Source organism: Benincasa hispida, chromosome 3 (genome assembly GCF_009727055.1).
Source record: "Benincasa hispida cultivar B227 chromosome 3, ASM972705v1, whole genome shotgun sequence".
NCBI classification, from domain to species: Eukaryota; Viridiplantae; Streptophyta; class Magnoliopsida; order Cucurbitales; family Cucurbitaceae; genus Benincasa; species Benincasa hispida.
The window spans coordinates 62,250,142-62,274,532 of NC_052351.1; the positions used below are offsets into that span (position 1 = coordinate 62,250,142).

At 36.9% G+C, this 24,391-nt stretch overlaps 2 protein-coding genes across 4 annotated transcripts in view; one reads left to right on the forward strand and one right to left on the reverse strand.

The window, feature by feature from the left end:
• LOC120072970 (ABC transporter A family member 1) overlaps positions 1 to 24,391 on the reverse strand; it is an 87,793-nt gene that overhangs the window by 32,545 nt on the left and 30,857 nt on the right. For all 3 annotated transcript variants that reach the window (XM_039025515.1, XM_039025516.1, XM_039025517.1), the window contains 3 exons: positions 22,005 to 22,213; positions 21,813 to 21,925; positions 17,817 to 17,923 (listed from right to left, as the gene is read on the reverse strand). In XM_039025515.1, the coding sequence (XP_038881443.1) occupies positions 17,817 to 17,923; positions 21,813 to 21,925; positions 22,005 to 22,213 (429 nt within the window). The remainder of the gene's footprint in view (positions 1 to 17,816; positions 17,924 to 21,812; positions 21,926 to 22,004; positions 22,214 to 24,391) is intronic.
• Positions 1,020 to 2,252, forward strand: LOC120072971. Its single transcript, XM_039025518.1, has 2 exons — positions 1,020 to 1,170; positions 1,249 to 2,252. Exons 1-2 carry the CDS (start codon positions 1,103 to 1,105, stop codon positions 1,841 to 1,843), a joined length of 663 nt encoding a protein of 220 aa, XP_038881446.1. The 5' UTR covers positions 1,020 to 1,102; the 3' UTR covers positions 1,844 to 2,252.

The window sequence follows — 24,391 nt, forward strand, 5'->3', positions numbered from 1 at the left end:
TTTCAAAAAAGATACGACATAATAGTTTAGAAAAGAGGAAAATATCAAGAAAAAAGACTGATAAGACAGAAAAATGAATCCCTAAGAAGAATCTACCAACAGACTGACCATGTATTCAAATGGGAGCAAAACCGACAATGTATTCAAAAGGGAGCAAAACATATCACCGCTTTCTTTTATCGGATGTCCCCAAAGGGACACATCACCACTTTCTTTTAAGAAAAGAAACTTCTGTTGGGTACAAATAAAAATGTGTTCAATGTCACCAGTCATAATGTAAAAAATATTAATAAAAGATTAATTTTACTGTAACAAAGCTTATTGGATTGATTGGTGTTTTAACATTGTATTAAAGAAAAAAACATTGTATTACAAAAAGAGGTCCTATTCTCAAACCTTTGTTTTGTCATTTTCTCACTAATTCAATATTGAAATTTCTGTGATGAAACTTCTTCAATTTTCCGAACTCACAAGTGCGAGAGAATATAAAAGAATTGATAAAAGATGAGACTTTGTGTAACCCACCAGCTAAACTTACACATCTTAAGATCAAACCACATCTCCGTGTTGATAGGTGTTTTCTTAAAAAGTGTACTTTTTTTCTTATTTCTCTTAGGAGGAAAGGGTTTCATAAATAGATGAAACACCTCACTACAAATAAGAAAAAATAAAATACAGCAAATATAATACAATAAATACAATGAAGAATAAGTCGTCGGTCGGTCGAGAATACACTTCCTTTAGTTGACAAGAATGCCACTTTTGGACCTAGCAAACTCCATGCCTAGAAAATACTTTAAGGTTCCCAAGTCCTTGATTTGGAAATCATTAACAAGTTTTTTCTTTAAAATATTCAGTCCTGTCTCATCCTTACCTATAAGTATAATATTATTGAAATTAGGGTTTTGCGCTCTAGGGGCAATTTTGTCTTTTTCATTGTACCCTAGGGTTTCCCTGTTCTCTATTTAAGCTAAGGTCTACTGTATTCCTTTGTATTAGTTTCTAATAATAATTCCCTTATCCCGTGGTTTTTCTCGCTAATTAGGATTTTCCACGTAAATTCTTGGTGTGCTATTTTATTTTCCCTACTCTATTTTTCATCATGGTATCAGAGCATGGAGACGAAACCCTGGCCACCATTGAGGAAAATCCAATAGGAGAATCCCAAACCAATAACCCAGATATAATCACTGTTATCCAAAAAGCCATTGATAGATACTTAGAAAATCCAATAAGAGAATCCCAAACCAATAACCCAGATATAACCACTGTTATCCAAAAAGCCATTGATAGATACTTCCAAACCCTTCTTCCCCACTTCCGTGAAGACGAGCCGCCGCCGCCCTACCCACCACCGGCCGTTTCCGTCGAGCCAGCCGCCTCCTTCGAAGACCCAACCACCCGCTGCAACCACCAGTCGCGCGCGGATGAAGGAATCCTTCCGGTTCAGACGCACGCAGAGGAGGTCGACCAGCGACCAGCCGTGCGAAACCAGTCCGACCGGTCCCAGACGTTGCCGACCGAAGCTGTGGAGCACCGATCTGTTACACCCAGGGCCGACTGGACCAGATCCGCCATGCCCGAGCTCCAATCTGCTATACCCGACACCGATTGGTCCAGATCTGTGATGTCCGATGCCGATCAATCAAGTTTCCGTCCTTCGGGAGTGCCGCCGGCCTTCTCCTCTCAGATCGGAGCCTCATCCCAATCTTTGCCGCACCAAAGGACAGATGGAAGAGGTATGGGTATTTTCCAGCCAGGTATGAGCAACCAAATGGAGCAATTTTCGCCGATCACAGATGAGTTTGGAGGGGGCAAGTCTTCATCATACCACCAAGACTAAGGAAATATAATCCAAGATCAAGTTACTCAGTTGCAGTTGCAGATTAAACAACAGAACGAGATGTTTCAACAACAGCTTGCTGCTATTGGGGAAGCCATGGGATCGAAATCCAAGATCCAATCAGATCTAAATCCATACCCTGAAAATTCGGTAACTTCGTTCCCTACTTACTCCTCAAATTTATGTTCTGCAACTATAGGCAATTCCTCTGGAATTATTATAGGGGAAAAGTTGAATGGTGATAATTACTTCTCTTGGTCCTAATCTATTAAAATGGCTCTTGAGGGCCGTCATAAATTTGGATATCTGACAGGTGAAATACCAAAACAAAGGATCGGTGACCCCCAAGAGCGAATGTGGAAAGGAGAGGATTCTTTGTTGAGATCAATTTTGATTGGCAGTATGGAACCTCAGGATCGAAAACCTTTATTGTATGCAGCTACAGCCCGTGATAATTGGAAGGCAACCCAGAAACTCTACTCCAGGAGACAGAATATCTCACGTTTGTATACTCTACGTAAGCAGGTCCATGAATGCAAACAAGGAACGATAGACGTTACCGCTTACTTTAACAAGCTATCTCTGTTATGGCAAGAGATGGATTTGTGCTGTGAGATGATCTGGAACTGTCCTTGTGGAGGAGTGTTACATTATCAGTCTGATGAAACTGATCGCCTGTATGACTTTCTTTCAGGTCTCAACTCTAAATTTGATACAGTGCGCAGTCGTATACTGGAGACCAGACCTATACCATCCCTGTCTCTTATACACATCTAGATGTGTATAAGAGACAGACGATGGACGTTACCACTTACTTTAACAAGCTATCTCTGTTATGGCAAGAGATGGATTTGTGCAGTGACATGATCTGGAACTGTCCTTGTGGAGGAGTGTTACATTATCAGTCTGAAGAAACGGATCGCATGTATGACTTTCTTGCAGGTCACAACTCTAAATTTGATACAGTGCGCAGTCGTATACTGGAGACCAGACCTATACCATCCCTAATGGAGGTCTGTTCTGAAGTTCGCCTAGAAGAAGATAGGTCGAGAGCCATGAACAGTACACCTGTAACACCAACAGATTCCGCTGCTTTCAAAACATCAGGCCATAAACAAAACAGTAAGTTGCCCCCAGTGTGTAAACATTGCAAGAAACCCTGGCACACTGAAGATCAATGCTGGAAACTCCACGACCGACCGCCTAATGGTAAGAAACGACAGCCAAGTCAGGCTCTCGTAGGTGAATCTGTTACTGAAGATACTCAGACTCAGAACCAGGAAACTACCCAGAACACTACTACAGTGGGTGTAAGTGCAATCGCCCATACAGGTACTTTTCAATCTTTTGGTCTTGTGAGTATAACTGGTAATAAACCGTGGATATTAGACTCAGGAGCCACAGATCACCTCACTGGTTCTTCTGATCAATTTTTATCTTATCAACCTAGTGCTAGAAATGAAAGAATCAGAATTGCAGATGAGTCCTTTGCTCCCGTTGCTGGAAAAGGACAGGTGTCACCCTTTACCGGCTTAGTACTCCAAGATGTGTTGCATGTGCCAGAAGTGTCTTACAATCTGTTATCTATTAGTAAACTACCAAGATATTTGAAGTTTCGTGTTAGTTTCTCACCTGAAGATGTTGTTTTTCAGGATTTGACCTCGGGGAGGACGATTGGCACTGCCCGGCATGACAGGGGACTCTATTTCCTTACTGAAGAAGCTTCCTTTAGGCTATGTGATAGGACTAGTTTGTTTTCTTCTCATTTTTCCATTTCTGAAACTGATTATATGTTGTGGCATTATCGTCTTGGCCATCCTAATTTCCAGTATATGAACTATTTGTTCCCTCATCTTTTTCGCAATATTAATATCTCTAAATTGAAATGTGATGTGTGTGTCTAGGCAAAACAGCCTCGTGTTTCTTTCTCCTCTCAGCCTTATAAGCCCTCTAAACCGTTACTCTATTCCATAGTGATGTCTGGGGTCCTTCACCAGTCACTACCATAACTGAGAAGCATTGGTTTGTAACCTTTATTGATGATCATACTCGTCTAACTTAGGTTTTCCTGCTGGCAGATAAATCAGAAGTCACTTCAGTTTTCCAACAATTTTACAATTCCATAGAAACCCAGTTCAACGCTAAAACCGCTATTCTCAGAAGTGATAATGATCGAGAATACCTTAGTGTAACACCTTACGAGAATTCCTTATCTCCAAAGGTGTTGTCCATCAGAGTTCCTGTGCATACACTCCTCAACAAAATGGAGTGGCCGGACAGAAAAACCGTCAGCTGGTCGAAGTTGCCCGCTCTCTTATGTTGTCTACCTCTCTTCCCTCTTATTTATGGGGTGAAGCTATCTTGACAACAACCCATCTCATGCCATCCCAGGTCCTTAAAATTCCAAACCCCATTAGACTTTTTCAAAGAGTCTTACCCAAACTCCAGACTTCTTTCTGATGTACCCTTTCGTGTCTTTGACTATGGGTGTTCGTCCATACACACGGACTTCGTACCAAGTTTACCCCTCGGGCACAAAAATGCGTTTTTGTAGGGTACCTCTACATCAGCGTGGGTCAGTGTTATTCACCCTCCTTCCAAGAAATACTTTGTCTCTATGGATGTGACTTCTTGAAGACATCCATTCTTCCCAATGGTTCTCTTCAGGGGAGCATTTTCAGTTGAAGAAAGCCAATTGGGGTCCCAGCCTTTCTGCCTTACCTGAACCTTGGAAACTCATCCTGATGTTAGTGTCAACACCAATGCACCCATCCTCCCAACTGAACAAGTCCCTTGGATCACATACTATAGAAAGAATCTCAGGAAGGAAATAGCGCCACCTGTTATCTCTCTGGCTCCAGTTCATGAGTCTGAACAGAGATCAGTTCCAGGTACTAGAAGTCCTATCCCTGATCATGATAATAAATGTGATAACACTAATGCTTGTGTTGAAAATATTGAAAGCAAAAGTAGGGAAGATAATGCCAGCAAGGATGTGATTGAGGTTGATGGTGCAGAGACAGATGAGTGTGTGACTCTTGAGGACATGGTAGAATCTGGAAAAGAAGCTTCTCTTATTCCTGCTGGAAAAAATGTTGAGAGTGGGAAAATAACAGAACCGGAGGGAGAATGCAGTATGTCAGAAGAAAATAAAGATAGAGATAAATCCCTTGATCTTCCGATTGCCCTGAGGAAAGGTACGAGATCATGTACTAAATATCCGTTGCAAAGTTACTTGTCCTATAATAATTTATCTCCTGAGTTCAAGGCCCTCACTACAAGCCTAGACACAGTGGTGATACCAAAAAGTATACACACCGCATTGGAAAGTCTTGAATGGAAAGCAACAGTTATGGAAGAAATAAAAGCTCTCGAGAAAAATCATACGTGGGATCAAGTCAATCTTCCAAATGGTCATAAAACAGTCGGATGTAAATAGGTATGCACAATAAAGTATAAACCCGATGGAACTGTTGACAGATACAAAGCAAGATTAATGGCCAGAGGTTTTACTCAGACGTTTGGGGTTGATTATTCAGAGATCTTTTCGCCAGTTGCAAAGCTAAATACAGTTCAGGTCCTCCTTTCTATTGCAGTTAATAAGGATTGGCCTCTTCACCAGCTTGTTGTGAAGAATGCTTTTCTCAATGGAGAACTGAAGGAAGAAGTCTATATGAGTCCTCCCCCATGATTTGAGAAACAGTTTGATCATCGAGTTTGCAGATTGAGAAAGTCCTTATATGGGCTAAAACAATCACCAAGGGCTTGGTTTGGTAGATTTATTATGTTTGTAAAGTCTCAAGGATATAAACAGGGTCATTCTGATCATACTCTGTTTACTAAAAGGTCTGTATCCGGGAAAATCGCAGTTTTGATTGTTTATATTGATGACATTGTTATTTCAGGTGATGATACCTCAGAGATTGACCGATTGAAGGCAAAGATGACTGAGGAATTCGAGATCAAGGACCTTGGAAAACTAAGATACTTCCTCTGAATGGAAGTAGCTCGATCAAGAGAAGGAATTTCAGTTTCCCAAAGGAAGTATACTCTGGACCTGCTCAAGGAACAGGTATGATGGGTTCAAACCAGTTGATACCCCTATAGAAGCCAATGTAAAGTTAAGTAATATGAGTAAAAGTGTTCCAGTTAGCAAAGAAAGATATCAGCGACTTGTGGGAAATTAATATATCTTTCTCATACTAAACCCGACATCTCTTATGCAGTAAGTATGGTAAGTAAGTTCATGCAGTCACCATACGAAGAACACATGAGGGCAGTAGAGCGCATTTTGAGATATCTGAAAACTTCTCCAGGGAAAGGTTTGATGTTCAGGAAAATTGAAAAACGATGTATCGAAGCTTACACCGATGCTGATTGGGTAGGATCTGTAGTAGACAGAAAATCAACATCAGGATATTGTAGCTTTGTGGGACAATCTTGTTACATGGAGAAGCAAAAAACAAGGTGGTGTTGCCAGAAGCAGTGCTGAGGCAGAATACAGGACCATGAGTCAGGGAATCTGTGAAGAAATTTGGCTTGAAAAAGTCTTGAAAGACCTTGATCAAGAGCATACCAGTCCAATGAAACTCTATTGTGATAATAAAGCCATAAGCATAGCAAACAACCCTGTTCAACATGACAAGACAAAGCATGTGGAGATTGATCGGCACTTTATCAAGGAAAGACTCGATAGTGACAACATTTGTGTTCCTTATATTCCCTCCAATCAACAAATTGCAGATGTCCTAACAAAGGGGCTTCCCAGACAGTTGTTTGACGCTTGTGTGAGCAAGTTGGGACTTATTGACATCTACGCCCCAACTTGAGGGGGAGTGTTGAAATTAGGGTTTTGCATTCTAGGGGCAATATTGTCTTTTTCATTGTACCCTAGGGTTTCCCTATTCTCTATTTAAGCTGTTGGTCTACTGTATTCCATTGTATCAGTTTCTAATAATAATTCCCTTATCCCGTGGTTTTTCTCCCTAATTAGGGTTTTCCACATAAATTCTTGGTGTGCTATTTTCTTTTCCCTACTCTATTTTTCATCAAATATCATCAACATATACCATCAGAACAACAATCTTGCCATATCTAGTATATTTATAGAACATAGTATGATCAACTTGACTATGACTAAATCCCTAGCTCGTGACTGCCTTTCCAAAACACAACCATGCTATAGGAGATTTTTTAAGGCCATATAATGATTCAGTGATTTCTTTAACTTACATACTTTGTTAACCCCGAGATCCACTTCAAAATCATGTGGCAAGACCATAAATACCTCTTTTTCAAGATCCCGATTGAGAAAGGCACTATTAGCATCAAGTTGATAAGGAGGCCAATCAAAATTAACTGCAACAGACAACAGAATTTTGATAGAATTAAAACTGGAGCAAATGTTTCTAGATAATCAATTCCATAGGTCTGAATGGACCCCTTGGCAACCAATCTAGCCTTATACCTTCCAATACTACCATCAACATTACATTTTTGTGAACTATTTTACGTATCTTTTTGTAGTTCAACTATGTCTCATGTGCAATTTTGTTTCAGCGCATTAATCTCTTCCATCACTACTAATTTCCAATTCAAAAACCATTTAGGCCTCCTATATATTCCTTGGAACAAATAAGCTGGTTATTTGGGATGTGAAGGCTTTATGACAGTCAAACAATCTATGATATGAAAAATAGCTTGCAATGGGGTATTTGGTACATTTACGAGTACCTTCCCTATGGGTAATTGGAATATCAAGATCAAGCAAGTAAAGGATTATGGGGAGATGAAGAACTAGCAGGAATAGGAGTAAAGTGTCTAATGCCTAGATCTTCAGAATCATTCATCGGAGAATTAGATTGGTCCTGTGATAATTCAACTATCTGATCTTGATCTTTTTTAGTCAAGTTTCTTCTAGTATGAACCTGAAGTTTAGGATTTCGACTTGTTGAATCAGTTTGCAGTATTTCTCCCCTCAAAGAAGAACTTCTCACATTTGGCATCGAAGGATTAGAACCATAATTTCAGAACCAATGATGTTTAGGAGAGTTAATGTGTTCCGAAAATTTTCAAGGTTAGATGTCTCCCCCGAAGTGAATTTGGACTAAAATCTGGTAGATTTTCTAAAAAAGACACATCCATACTTTCAAAATACTTGTTGGTCAAGGGATCAAAACATTTGTAAGTCTTCTTATGAGAGACATAATCTACAAAAATACATTTAATGGCTCGAGGATCAAGTTTAGTTCGAGAAAGGGTAGGAGTATGGACATAAGCAGTACACTCAAATAATTTTATTGGTAAACCAGGGAACAGTCAGACATGAAGAAAAAACTCTTTGAAGTGACTCGGAGGAGTTTTAAAATTCAAAACCTTAGACGGCGCGATTGACCAGGTATGCAACTGTAAGAATTGCATCACCCCACAAATATTTTGGAACATTCATAGAAAACATAAGGGCACGAACAACTTCAAGTAAATGTCTGTTTTTTCGCTCAATAATGCCATTTTGCTGAGAAGTGTCACGATACGTAGTTTGATGAAAAACACCTTTATCTTCCAAAAAAAATTGATTAATTTTTCATTGAAATATTTAGTGCCATTATCAGTTGTAAAACCAAACAAAAATCTCTTTTACCTCTGACTTTTTTATTAACAAATAAAGCCAAGTTAAACGAGTGTGATCATCTACAAAGGTAACAAGCCAATGCTTACCACTATGAGTCAAAACTTTAGATGGACCCCAAACATCCGTATGAATTATGGAAAAAAGTGATGAAGCCTTATAAGGTTTAGGAAAATAAGTGAATCAATGATGTTTGGCAAAAATACAACTTTGACTTTGAAAAACTGCACTCAAATCCTCCAAATAAATCAGAAAATAGATACTTTAAGTAAAAGAAATTTGGATGCCCTAATCTACGATGCCAAAGCATTATAGTTTCTTTAACAGAAGGAGAACAGACACTGCTCAAGCCCTAAACTTTTTTATGACTAGTTGAAACTTCATCAAAGTAGTAGAGACCATCAATCATCTTAGCACGTCCAATCGTCTCCCCCAAGTCCCAATCCTAAAAGATACAATGGGAGTCAAAGAATGTAACACAACAATTAGCATATTTAGAGATTTTACTAACGGATAACAAATTGCATGCTAATTTGGGAACATGAAGGACATAATGTAAAGTTAGTTTTGGAGTTAAGTGAATAGTTCCTTTTCTTGCAATAGATGTGAAGCTACCATTGGCAATACCAATTTTGTCATTTGAATACACAGAACAGTAAAATTCAAACAAACACGAGGAACAAGTCATACGGTCATAAGTTCCAGCATCTATAATCCACAGAGAAGAATTAAGGCAAGAGAGAGCTCGAGGAAAATTATCTGATTGTGCTAAGGAAACACTAGGATTACCAGATGAAGAATTAGCCTTTAGCAGCTTCAAAATCTGATCAATTTGCTCTTTATTGAATGGATTGGAGTCGATAACATTGGCAATAAATGTATGGGAATTACGCTCATCTGGCTTTGAACTATTCCAATTTGTAGGTTTTCCATGAAGTTTCCAACAAGTTTCACGTGTATGACGAGGCTTATTACAATGGTCGCACTAGGCACGAGGTTTTTCATGCATCTTGTGGGACTAATCAAAAGACCTCATTGCAGTACTCTCAATTACCAATGCCGAACTTTCAACTGAATCAATAGGTTTTTTCTCCAACCATAACATTCTTGCGGTTTTCTTCCCTACAAACTTCAGAAAAAACATTAGTTGGAAGACTAGTTTTTCCAAGGATGTTGCCTCTAACCTCATCAAACTCAACATTGAGGCCAACAAAAATTTTGTAAATACGACCATCTTCCACGGTTTTCTTGTAGTGCTTTTGATCCTCGGTGGACTTCCATTCATACATATTGATGAGGTCAAGATCTTGTCAAATCCTTTTCAAAGAATGAAAGTATTTCGTAACTGAATTACCTCCCTATCGTATATCACCCAATTTAAGGTTGAACTCAAACACTTGTGACTGATTGCCTAAATCGGATTACATCTGAGTCACACTATCCCATAATTTCTTGGCAGTAGAATAACAAATGTACTTACAACTTATGTCATCAACCATGGAATTTACGAACCAAGTCATAACCATGGAGTTTTCAGCATCCTATCCAGCAAACGAAGGGTCATTTGGCTTTGGGGTAGTTTTCTCTCCGTCAATGTAGCCAATTTTTCCTTGTCCACGAATATACAGCTGAACACTTTGAGACCAACAAAGAAAGTTATCCCCATTGAGTCGAATGGTGGTTATTTGGATAGTGAGGTTATTGGAATGGATGCGATTTTCTACCTTAGACATAGATGACTTAGTGTCTGACATAGCTGACACAACCAAGGTCAAAAAGGAGAAAAAAACAGGTCTGAAAAAGGAGAAAAAAACAGGTCTAAAAAAGGAAAAACCGACCAATCAAACTCGTCACCGACGGTGGGCAGCAGCAAGCAGTGGCAGACGGCGGCGATCAGACGCAAAAAACGGTGGCTGACGCTTCTAACAAGGACGACTGGCAATGACCACTCAAGAACGACCGTCGATGACCTAAAAACAGTGAGCCATAACCAAAAAACACAAAAGATCACAAGATTCCGACGAGATGCGAACGACCGAAGAGGTGTGATCGACAGCGGTGAACAACCGAAGAAGAGACGACCAGCGGCGGCCACGGTGGCGGCAGAGAGTAAGGTTTTAGGGTTTACAAAAATTAGGGTTTTGGGAGTTTCAAAGAATTGGCTGCTCTGATACCATGCTTAAAAAGTGTATTTTTTCTCTTATTTCTCTTAGGAAGAAAGGGTTTCTTAAATAAAAGAAACACCCCATTACAAATAAGAAAAAATAAAATAAAGCAAATATAATACAATAAACTCAATGGATAGTTTCACAAAAAAAGAAAATAATCAACAATGTTTAACAGATAACATCCCCTAAAAGATCAAACAAAACCTCACAAGATCCAACCCGAAGACGACCAAGATCTTGATAATCAATTTGATCCTAAACAATCTCAGCTTCGTTTTTTGAAGAACTGACAAAAAGAGCAATTGATAATTTCAGCAATAGAACTTTCAAGCCCGAGGAGATGAGACTTTGACAATGTCATAATCTGCTTCTGTTCCATGACCTCTACAAGGAATATACCTTTTCCGAACCAAACACAGTAGAAAGAATTGTTGATTTCGCAACTTTCTATCTCCCTTGCATGAAGAGGAGTTAGTGGTTAAGAAACATTTAATGCTTCGATGGTGGGGTTTCTGGGTGTTGATTCATTTAATTCTGGTGCAATGGAAAAGGTAGTGGCGATTAAGTCCTTTATTGGTAATTTGGTAATTCTTTGCATGGCTCTTCATCTTATTTAATCATTTATCGCACGGCTTATCCCAGTTTTTTCTATGGCCAATTTTATCTAGTATCTTTTGCTGCCAAAAAGAGGAAGAATATGATCACATAAAGTTTGTTCAGCAATGGTCCATCTCTTCTCATCGTTAGAGGGTTTGAGTAAGAATCATTGGGCTTCTTACTCCAGAAAGATTCAGTCCCTTGTGCAGCAATTAGATTCTGTAGTTATTTTCAAGCTTGGAAGTGAGATCGAAATAGACCTCTGTCATGATCCATCCCCTTTTTTTTTCTTCCGTTTGCTGCCTTTATTTATCAGATGAGTGGGTTGTTTCAAACATTTTCAAGAAAAGATTCTCCAGTTGCTTGTTGGTCTTCTGTTGGCATAAAAAACTTTGTGGCCTATGGCTATTGTAGTGTAATCCATTCTATCAAATATTTCGTTCGAAAGAATCTAGAAGAGCTTTCTAAATATTTTGTTTCCATGGAACATTGTCTTGGTTCTGCTCATCATAAAGCTTCTTGATTACTCTATTCATGATTTTCATCTTAATTGGAATGCTTTAATAGTTCATTCTAATTCAGTATCATTTATCTATTTTTTCTTATTCTGCTTTTTTCCCTTTCATGGGTTATTGTAACCTTGAGTATTAATCAATTTTCATTATAATAAATGAAAAGTTTCATTTTTTTATTAAAAAAAAAAAAAGAAAAAAGAAAAAAGAAAAAACCTTCTTATTCTTCATGGAATATTGAAGTTATAGTAATTACCATATTAGTGATTGTTTAGAAGCGGTTGATTATTTCCTTTATTGTGAAATTTTATATTGTACTTATTGTATTATATTTGCTGTATTTTATTCTTTCCTTATTTGTAATTGGGTATTTCTTCTATTTAAGAAACCCTTTCCTCCTAAGATTAATGAGAGAAAAAATAATGTTTTTTAACATGGTATCAAAGCAACAAAATTTTTGAAACCCTAAAACCCCAAAAAACATCGCGTTTTTTGGTTGCGATTTCACAGTCTGCCGTCCAACCCATTTCCGTTGCCGACCGGTGCCGCTGTCCGTCAGCTATAATTTTCCTAGTTGCTGGTTCGTTTAGGTCTCTATGTTGTTTTTTTTTTAGATCTACTGATTTTGTATTTTGGGTTTCCTTTTTTTCAACGATATGTCAGATACTAAGGTACCCATCACTCGAGTTTGCGACAATCGTGGCCATTCAACCGGTCCCACTCTCCAAATAACTACCATTCGACTCAATGGGGATAATTTTCTTCGTTGGTCCCAAAGTGTTCGGATGTATATTCATGGACAAGGGAGATTGGTTACATCACAGGAGAAAAAAACCATTCCTAGTCCAGATGACCCTTCATTCGCCAGATGGGATGCTGAAAACTCCATGGTTATGACTTGGCTTGTCAGTTCCATGGTCGAAGACATTGGTTGTAACTACATGTGTTACTCTACTGCCAAGGAATTATAGGATAATGTAACTCAGATGTATTCTGATTTGGGCAACTGAGTTAAACTTAAAATTGGGTGATATACGACAAGGAACTAGCTCCGTTACACAATACTTTCACTCATTAAAAAGGATTTGGCAAGACCTTGACCTTTTTGATACGTATGAGTGGAAGTTTATAGAGGACCAAAAGCATTATAGGAAAACTATTGAAGATGGTCGTATTTACAAATTCCTTGTCGGCCTCAATGTTGAGTTCGATGAAGTTAGAGGTAGAATACTTGGAAAAACTACTCTTCCAACTATTAATGATGTTTTTTCTGAAGTTTGCAAGGAAGAAAGCCACAGGAATGTTATGATTTGCAAAAAACCTATTGACTCAATTGAATGCTCTGCGTTGGTGACTGAAAATACTGCAATGAAGGCTTCTAATCAATCCAATAAGCAACATGAAAAGCCTCGTGTCTAGTGCGACCATTGCAATAAACCTCGACCTACATGTGAAACTTGTTGGAAACTTCATGGAAAACCTGCGAATTGGAAAAGTTCTAAGCAACATGCCTCTAATGCTAATGTTGTTAACTCCAGCCTGTTTAATAAAGAGCAAATTGATCAAATTCTAACGCTGCTACAAACCAATTCATCATCTGGTAATCCTAGTGTTTCCTTGGCACAATCAGGTACTTGTCCTCAAGCTCTCTCTTGCCTTAATTCATCTCCATGGATTATAGACTCTGGAGCTTCTAGTTCTGATCATATGACCAGTTCCTCTTGTTTATTTGAATCATATTCTCCTGTGTATTGCAATGAAAAAATTCGCATTGCCGATGGCAGCTTCACCTCTATTGCAGGAAAAGGAACTATTTCTTTGACTACAAAACTTATAGTACGTTCTGTCCTTCATGTTCCAAAATTAGCTTATAACTTGTTGTCTGTTAGTAAACTCTCTAAGGATGCTAACTGTCGTGTTATCTTTTGTGAAACTCATTGTATCTTTCAGGATCAAGAATCAGGAGGGACGATTGGACGTGCTAGGATGATTGATGGTCTCTATTATTTTGATGAAGTTTCTGCTAGTCATAAATAAGTTCAAGGCTTGAGTAGTGTTTGTTCTCCTTCTATTAAAGAAACTCTCATGCTTTGGCATCATAGATTAAGACATCCAAATTTCTTTTATTTAAAGTATCTGTTTCCCGATTTATTTAAAGGACTTGATTGTTCAGCTTTTCAATGTGAAAGTTGAATTTTTTGCCAAACATCATCGATCCACCTATTTGCCTAAACCGTACAAGGCTTCATCACCTTTTTCTTTAATTCGTATTGATGTTTTGGGTCTGTCTAACGTCTTAACTCATAGTGGTAAGCGTTGGTTTGTTACCTTTATAGATGACCACATTCGTTTAACTTGGCTTTATTTGTTAACAAAAAAATCAGAGGTAAAAGAGGTTTTTGTTCGATTTTACAATATGATAGAGACTCAATTTCAAACTAAAATTTTAATTCTTCACTCTGATAACGGCACTGAATATTTCGATGAACAATTAATCAATTTTTTGCAAGAAAATGACATTTTTCATCAAGCTACGTGTCGTGACATGCTTCAGTAGAATGACATTGCAGAGCAAAAGAATAGACACTTACTTGATAGATACTTACTTGAAGTTGCTCGTGCCCTTGTTCTCTATGAATGTTCCAAAGTATTTGTGGGGTGATGTTGTTCTTACAGTTGCATATCTAATCAATCGAATGCCGTCTAAGGTTTTGAATTATAAAACTCCTCTTAATCACTTCAATGAGTTTTTTCTTAATAACCGACTGTCTTCTGATTGACCAATTAAATTATTTGGGTGTTGTACTACTCATGTCCATACTTCTCCTTTTTCTCGAACTAAGCTTGATCCTCGAGCCACTAAATGCATTTTTGTAGACTATGTTTATCATAAGAAAGCTTACAAATGTTTTGATCCTTTGACACACGAGTATTTTGAGAGTATGAATGTGTCTTTTTTGGAAAATCAACCTTTTTTTAGCCCAATTTTCTTCAGGGGAGATATCTAACCTTGAAGATAATTTTTGGGATACTTTATCTCTCCCAAACATCAGTGGTCCTACAATTATGAGCTCTAGTCCTTCGATACCAAGTATGGAGAGTTCTTCTTCAAGGGGAGAAACACTACAAAATGACTCTACAAGTCGAAATCCTGAACTTTAGGTTTATACTAGAAGAAACTTGACTCAAAAAGTCCGAGATCAGACAATTGACTTATCATATACTCCGATGAATGATCCTAAAGATCCAGGAATTAGACACTCTACTCCTATTTCTCCTAGTTCTTCATCTCTTTCTAATCCTTTACCTGATGTCTCTAATCTTGATATTCCAATTGCCCATAGGAAAGGTACTCGTAAATGCACCAAATATCCCATTGAAAACTATCTTTCTTATCATAGATTGTCCGACTGTCATAAAGCTTTCAAATCCAAAATAACCAACCTATTTGTTTCCAGGAATATACAGGAAGCCCTAAATGATTTGAATTGGAAATTAGCAGTGATGGAAGAGTTCAATGCACTGAAACAAAATTGCACATGGGACATAGTCGAACTACCAAAAGATAAGAAGACGGTGGGATGCAAATGGGTGTTCACTGTAAAATGTAAAGTTGATGGTAGTATTGAAAGATACAAGGTCAGATCGGTTGCCAAGGGATTCACTCAAACCTATGGTATTGATTATCAAGAAGCATTTACTCCCATAGCTAAAACTAATTCTATTAGAATCTTGTTGTCTATGGCAGTTAATTTTGACTGGCCTCTTTATCAACTTGATGTGAAGAATGCTTTTCTCAATGGGGATCTTGAAGAAGAGGTTTTTATGGACTTGCCACCTGGTTTTGAGGTGGATCTCGGGATTAACAAAATGTGCAAGTTAAAGAAATCATTACATGGGCTTAAACAATCTCCCAAAGCATGGTTTGAACGATTTGGAAAGGCAGTCACAAGCTATGGATTCAGTCAAAGTCAAACTGATTATACTATGTTCTATAAACATACTAAAAGTGGTAAGTTGGTCGTTTTGATAGTGTATGTTGATGATATCATTCTTACAAGTAATGATGAGATGGGACTGAATATCTCGAAGAAAAACCTTGTTAATGATTTTCAAATCAAGGACCTGGGAACCTTAAAGTATTTCCTAGGAAGGGAGTTTGCTAGATCTAAAAATGGAGTTCTTGTCAACCAGAGGAAGTATATTCTTGACCTACTGAATGAGACAGGTTTACTTGGTTGCAAGATAGCAAAAACTCCTATTGAGCAAAATTTAAAATTGATTGCTGCAACTGAAAAAGAAGTAAAAGAAAAGGAAAAGTACCAGAGGTTTGTAGAGAGACTCATATACCTCTCTCACACACGTCCTAACATTGCTTTCACAGTTAGTGTAGTAAGTCAGTTCATGCATGCTCCCGGGTCAGTTCACTTTGAAGCAGTTTATAAAATTTTGAGATATTTGAAAGATACTCCAGGAAAAGGTATATTATTCACGAAGCATGACCACCTAAACATTGAGGTTTACACTGATGCCGATTGGGCAGGAAGCACGACTAATAGAAGATCTACTTCGGGATATTGCTCTTTTGTTGGAGAAAATCTGGTTACTTGGCGAAGTAAAAAACAAAGTGTGGTTGCAAGAAGTAGTGCTGAAGCAGAATTTAGGGCATTAACCCATGGTATTTGTGAGGGCATATGGATAAGAAGACTATTGGAAGAATTGAATTTCTCTCAGACAATACTCATACGCATCTATTGTGATAACAAGTCAGCAATTTCCATTGCCCACAATCCAGTCCTTCATGATAGGACCAAACATATTGAAGTTGATAAATACTTCATAAAGGAAAAGATTGATGCAGGAATAATATGTATTCCCTTTCTCCCGACAACAGAGCAAATTGCAGATGTGTTAACCAAAGGTTTTCCAAAGTGGCAATTCAACAAGTTGATTGACAAGCTCGCTATGAATGATATCTTCAAACCAGTTTGAGGGGGAGTGTTGATTATTTCCTTTATTGTGAAATTTTATATTGTACTTATTGTATTATATTTGCTGTATTTTATTCTAGCCTCTTTAGGGGTTATTACTTCCTTGGTAGCTCAACACATGTACGTTTTACCTGCTTATGCGTTCATAGCACAAGACTTTACTACTCAAGCTGCGTTATATACCCATCACCAATACATAGCAGGATTCATTATGACAGGAGCTTTTGCTCATGGAGCTATATTTTTTATTAGAGATTACAATCCAGAACAGAATGAGTTATATTTGTTGTATTTTATTCTTTTCTTATTTGTAATTATTTTATTCTTTCCTTATTTGTAATTGGGTATTTCTTCTATTTAAGAAACCCTTTCCTCCTAAGATTAATAAGAGAAAAAATAATGTTTTTTAGCAGAAGCATTATTGCTTTGTCGTTTGTTCTTTCTCATTACTAGTTTTCTAAATCATGTTTCTTCTTCATGCGGAAATCAGATCTTGTTTCTCTTGTCTTCGCTTTTTTATTTCATTATAAAGATGCATTTTCGTTACTTGTTCTGTTCATTTTGTTTAGATATACATGTTGCACTTGAAAATTAATATTTACAAGAAAAATTCTCAAATTTGTAAGAAAATTTTTATTGTGCTGCAATATACAAGTCAAAACTAATTTTACGAATGTTCTGAAGATTGAACAGAAAACAGAAAATGCTACCATTTCAAAAAAGAAAAGAAAGTTTATTTTAAAAAAAAAAATTAAAAAAAAAATGGACCATTCCCAAACAAGATATGCCCATTAATTCAAATGCGTACTTGTTTTGGGGATGTTTTCCTCCATTTAAGGAAATTATGATTGAACTAATCCTCTATTTTATTTAAGTTACATCCGAAGGATGTTTAAAAAAGAATAATAAATAAGTTAGGTTCTTCAATATTTTCAATTACACAGAGAAGTGTTGTTTGTCAATTATCAACAGTATTTTTCTTGTAAGCAGCAATGAAGAATTATAAATGGACACAAAAACGTAGAATCAGAAAGAAATGTTCATAAGAGGAACTGCACTGTGAAAATCACAATTTACCATATCTGTAATGATATTCTTGCCAAGCACCAGAGCATCCCCAGCAGTAGGAGGAAAGAGACCTACAAGCATGGATATTGTCGTACTTTTCCCAGCTCCATTATGCCCTGAAAAATAAAAAATAAAATAAAATTCAGTGACATTCACTAAAATAAATAACGTAAGCACTATTTTCTACTATGTTCTTTATATGTTTGAGACATGCTTGGAAAGCACGCTTAAGTGGTGCAAAGACATGATGCTTTGCCTTCACCAAAACACATTGGGATGCCCAAATCCCTTTCTTTTCTATTTTTTTAATTCTAATTAATTTCTTTTAAAAGGATACAGAACCTTTCATTATTCTAATGTAAGGAGACTAATGCTCCAAATACAACTGACACCAACAACAAAATAACAAAAACAAGAGACGATACAAAGCAAATTAGGTCAGAAATATAAAAGTGTTCCAATTCAAACAAAGATATTAAGTAGAATAATCTGCAAATACTTGGATAGAGAACACCATGGTGAAGCTTTAAGATTAGCAAAACCCAGATGATCAATCCAAAGAAGAGATCTATCATGAAATATTCTCTGATTCCTTTGAAATCAAATCTCAGGAAGGAGAGCTTTGACTACACTGGACTATAGAAACTAAGATTTTACTACTAAAGACAAACCAACCCGCGTTAAAAGAGATGGAAAAGACCCACGGATGATTAAAGAAGGAAAATAATCTCCACCAATGAAAACTAGAAAAGGTGCAATCAAAGAAGATGTGCTGCAAATTTTTACTATTTATTGTTTGACTGTCCAAAGTTTTGGTAACATCCCGAATTTTTGTAATTTTCATTAAATTATCTTGAAATATTTAGGCGTTATTTTAGATAAATTGGGGTTAAAAATTTAATATATTTGTAAAGAATTGGAATTTTATTTCAATTTAAGGAAACATGATGTAGCCTAAAAGAGATAAAAGGAGAATTCCCTCCAAGAATCAAGATTGTTAATCTATTATTAGAATGAATAATGTATTTCATACAAGAGGGGAAAGTTCCTATTTATAGGGTTTCATTACAAGTGGAGGTAAAAAGGGAATTAACTTAGAATATTACTTAATTACCCAATTAATCCTTATTCTTCTTACATCATTCTACTCCTCCAAAAAGAGAACTTGTCCTCGAGTTTTAAAAAGAAAAAAAAAATTATGAAGCAAACAAGGAATGGAATAAACAGAGTATAACCAAACCAACCTCCTACATTTTGAACAAAAATATTATGATCACAGGTATAAATACGAGACAAAAAATCTAATATTGCCACCAAAAGATGAACTTCTCCCTCGGGCATAAACCCAAAACAAATGTTTCCTTCAAGCTCATTCAAAACCGTATTCAAAGGACCAATCACTAGAAAACCACCTTACAAAAACTTATCACAATCCAGCTGCCCATGGAGAATAAATAGCATAATTTGAGTAATGATATTTGGATCACTCAATTGTTCACAAACTCTTCAAAGGAGGCTGCCAACTCATTCTCTCTTGCCATCACTTTCCCCGCTGTGTATGCAGAATTTTGGAATTGTGGAGGAAGTTATTTGCAACATTTAATCTTCATTGGTCTTTTTTTGAAAAGGAAACAAGCCTCTTTATTAGGAAAATAAAATGAGACTAATGCTCAAGGTACAAGAGAATTATACAAAGAGCATGAAAACAAAACAAAAAGGATCAAGAAGCGCACCCGGGCATCTCATCTAGGTTGACACCCCCTTAGCGCCCTCATCATGTCCATACAGGAATACCAAGGCCAAAGATATAAGAGAAGCGATACAATGAAAATCCAAAGCTAAAACCCAACCAAAACTCCTAAAGAGCTGGGGAGATGAAAGCCTACCAATTCAAACATAAATCTTGTAAATAGAAGTCTTCAAAAGAACTACTTAAGGAACCATGCTAAAGCATTTCTTCGTAGCATTTCTTCGCATTGAGTCATAACGATCCATCCAACTTGTTTTTGGTATTTTGCAATGCTTTTAAGGAGAATGTGGTTTAGATTGTCATTGACCCTTCTTTAAAAGCTCAACCACTTCTGTTATGGATTAATGCAGTCAAAGCAATTTTGTCAGAAATTTGGTTTGAGAGAAATCAACATATCTTTCAAGACAAGTCGCTTCACTGGTTTGATCATTTTGAGATTGCTAGAGTCAAAGCTTCTTTTTGGTGCTCTATCTAGAAGAAATTCTCTGATTATTCAGTTCAAGATGTTTATCTTAATTGGAAGGCTTTCATTCAATCTATGTAATTATGTCTTTATGACACAGTATCCTATTGCCATTATCATATTTTGTTTTTGGGATGTGATGAGGGTGCTAAGGCCTATGGGTGTATCAACCTAGTTGAGATAGCTAGGTACATCTGTTGATTCCTAGTTCTAGTACTAGTTCTTGTTCTTGTTTTTTATTGTATCTTTGTAATTTGAGCATTAATCTCTTTTCATCTCAGAAGTACTGACACCTCTAAAATGGCCAAGTGTCTGTCCGACACTGACACGCCCCGACATGCCTCCAACACGTGCCTGACACACCAGCTGGCATGTCGATTATTTTATTATTATATTTTTTTATTTCCAATACGACCCAACATGGCAAGACATGAAAGGACACAGCTGAGACACACGAAGGACATGACAACCTGCAAATTTTAAAAGAAAAATTATAGGGCATTTGAAGCCCAAAGCCCAGCCCAACAATTTTAAATTTATTTTAGGGTTACTGTCGGCTTCCTCTTGCTACTGCTTTCTAAAAGGCAAACCTCCAAGCCAATTTTCCTCCTTTCTCAAACGCAGACCTCCATGCCGGCACTTGAAGACCTCCACACCGGCAACTTGAAGACCCACCAACCCTCACGTCAGGGACTTTCGTTTCTCCCCCATTTCTATTTTTTTCTTTTGTTTAAACATCTCATTTCTGTTTTTTTGTTTTTTTTTCCTTTTCACGCTGGCATCTTTGATTTTTTTCATCCTTTTTTTTTCATTTTCTTAAATCTTTGTCTCTTTTTCTATTTTTCTTTTTTTATTTAAAATTAGTATGGCAGTCATCTTCTAGTCATGCCAAAATTAATTCAAAAATATTATTGTCTTTTTCGTGAATTGTATGGTTGTTATTTTGATGTTTTAAAGATAATATTTTAAATATGTTTATATGCACAACATATAGTTATTTTTTTCTATATAAATAATAATAATAATAATGTTTTCCCAACATGTCGTGTCCTACTTTTATAAAAATTAGCGTGTTGCCACGTCAGTGTCGTGTCGTATTCGTGTCACATGTCAATATATGTGCTTCTTAGCTTTTCATTTCATCAATAAAAAGTGTTTGTTTGTGCTTCTTGGCTTGGCTGGTTGGCAATGAGGCACGCCCAGGGCTCTTCCATGAACTACACGTCCCGAGTCCCATTCTAATTTCATCAATGTAAAGTGCTGTTTCCTTTTCTTTAAAAAAAAAAAAAAAGGCTTTTTGATGGTTGGTAGTCAATTTTTGGTTTTCTTTTAAAGGTTTGATGCAGCTATTGGTTTTAGTGTTCGGTAGCTGCATTATTCATAGATTCATCATTCATTCACTAGCCCTCAAAGACGTACGGTTGAAGATATTGGAAACAATAGTTCTTGGTTCTTTAGCTGTTCATTAATATTCATGGGTAATTATATATGGTTGTATTAGTTATTTGTTATCTCTTTTTCACACCCATTGGGGGTTTGTATACCATAACCATCTATTCCTTTTCTGTATCAATGAGAAGTTATTTCTTGTATTTTGAGCTTAATCTCTTTTCATTTTACCAATGGAAAGGTTTTGTTTCCTTTCAAAAAAAATGAGAGGTTAGTTCTTGTTTCTTAAAAAAATAAAATGAAAGAACTCAAAACATATGAACAATATAACAATCTTATAGAATGCTTAATAAAAAGTTGCATAGGTAGGTGAATGGAACTTGAAAGCACTAAAAAAGCGAACCTAAAAGTGCTAGAATCTGATTTTCATAGAGGGTGAGTTGGAGAGAGTCGACAGCACAAAATTTCCCCATCTTTGTGTCATAAACCTTATGAAGATTTCTTATCTGGATGCATCTACAAATAAAGTTATGGTGTAAGTAGAAAAGTTGGAATTAATTAAGGGCAATAACAAACAATAATATAATAAAATGACCTGCTATCGAGCTCTTGTTGCTTCATGTCCAAACTAATAGCCTCAACTACAGGATCAAAGGCATTATTTCTAGACGCATTAGCAATTTCTGCATCAGCAATTTTACACTCTATGGGAGTCTGATCTTTGATAATACTCCTTTTCATTGAGAAGAAATTGCCGAGAAGGCAGCTCCATGAATAACCAAACCCATTTTCCCTTGAAAGAATCTAATTAGCAGATAGAATAGTTTAGATACAATTTGAAAATAAAAGAGAAGCGAGATTCAATTCAATAGTTCACAAAACAAACTATTTTTTTTCAATAGAGAATAAAACCCTTTAAAATGGAAATATCAGCATACTGAAGCCATTCTGAACATACTAATGCTCTAGAGACAAAGAAACCGAATCATAAGAAAATTCTGAAAATAAAATCATGAAAAGTACAAAAGAACAATTAAAAGTCACAAAGAAGGTAACCAGAAAGAACTATAAAACTCTCCCAACTCTTGTTCAAGTCTTGGATGGAATAACCCTTGAAACTTTCACATAATGATCACCATGATGAAGACTTCAAATAAGCTCAATCAAAACATTATTAATTAACCTCCAGATTTTCCAAAGGATTCCACCGATTCCCAGCCTATTTCCTTTGGTGAAGGCTGCATCGAACTCCTCTTTCTTGGATTCTTGAATTAAGACCAAATCCAGATTCTGATTTCAGGAACCTTTTGAGAGCTATTCTTTTATTTAAATCTTTGAGCCCCCTTGTATTCCAGGACACTAACTTCATTGCAATTGTCAATAGAGCACCGAAGGCAACAAAAAAGGAAGAATCTTCAAGCCAAGATGACTCCAGAATCCTTAACAATGGATGTCAAGTGATCTGGAACTTCGGATGGATGCAAGGGGGAAAAACATGAAAGGCGCTGCTCAAAATTGTTCAACTCAGCTTCATTTGAGAACAGAGTCTGTAGATCCATGCCACTGATTTCTTCTTGCACTCTGTCCACTTGGACTGAACCATTCTCCAAATTAACAATATCTTCACTACTCACTGATTGGAGAGTCTATATCTGATTCGCACTTTCTTGTTTTAGAGGAGAGAGAAGGGGAACAAGGTGAATCTCTCAGGAAATTTTTTTTTGAGTTAGGAATGGTGAAATTCGAACGCTTAAACTGTTAGAAAGAAGAGGAGAAGTTACCTGTCTTTAAAGAGGAAAAAGGAACTTGAATTTTTGTGCAACAAGCCCCCAGCAAATCCAGGTTAGTTTCTGTTGCACTTGTTCTGGGAAAACTCGAAATATGGCCATCTAAGGAGCCAAAAGTTTCTGAGAGTCGGAAGTCTCTGCTTTTCAACATTTCTCGATCTTTTGTTACTGTCCAATTATTGAAGGAAGTTCGTTTTCTATCAAAATGCTTGAGGAAAGGTTTCCAAAGTCTGGAAAGTTTCGATCGAGAAGCAGAGAAAACAGAAGCATTGCTTGAATTACCTCTTGAGTTTAGTTTCTTATCGTCTGGAGTGTAGCAGGAGGTGCACGAGGTCTCTATTTTTTTAGAGCTTCCTAGAGACTGTCCCAGTGACTCTTCGAGTGTCCCTGTCTTAGTGTCACTCACGTTGTGGGTTGTTTGATCTTCCATGTTGAGAAACTCCCCAATCTCATTAAAGTTCTCTCCAAAGTTCTCTCCTTGTTTTGGTAGTCTCTTCACCTACCTTTTTTGTGTTCAAACTGAATGTGTTGTCCTTAGTACCCAAAATGACAGGATCTCTCTCTTTCATCGTTAAAAGCAACTTTTCACTTTCCTCTATAGTGTTCACACCATCCATTATTGGGGGAAGGTTGATTATCAAGGAGTGCTTCAAATTCCGTGACGACTTCAAGAGATCCTTCTTCTTCAGAGAAATGCTCAGGTTTCTTGAGTAATCCGGTTTGGACTGAGAGGATGCAAGGAAGGACCAATCTGATTCCAAAATATTCATATCAACACCTTCATCCTTCATAACTTGATTCAGACGAACTAAGTCGATTGGATTGAAAAAAATCTTAATAAATAGACTACCATCAGTTATTGTGGGTGTATCAACACACTCAATATTCCCGAATTCAAAAAGATATTGCCACGATTTTCATGCTTAATTTCAATGGTCACCAGCATGAATCTACAAAGATTTCTTTTAACTTGAATTTTAGCTTCCAAACAATTTGTGAGATTGAGAGTTTTAGCTACAATGAATTCAATGCCTCCAAAATAGACTCCAATTGCTTCAAACGTGCTTCTACACCAATAATCTAATGGAAGATTTTTTACTGGTAACCATCCCCCAAAACCTTTCATAATTGAAGGTCCACCATGTGGTGAAGACTAAAGAGTATTGGAGAAATCTTGGAAGAATCTTGGAGCTGA

What these genes read in the sequence shown, in the direction of transcription:
- LOC120072971 (XM_039025518.1), top strand. Translation starts at nt 1,103, where the DNA reads ATGGTATCAGAGCATGGAGACGAAACCCTGGCCACCATTGAGGAAAAT. An exon ending in CCAATAGGAGAATCCCAAAC is followed by an intron (nt 1,171 to 1,248) that starts CAATAACCCAGA and finishes AGAATCCCAAAC; the next exon opens with CAATAACCCAGATATAACCA.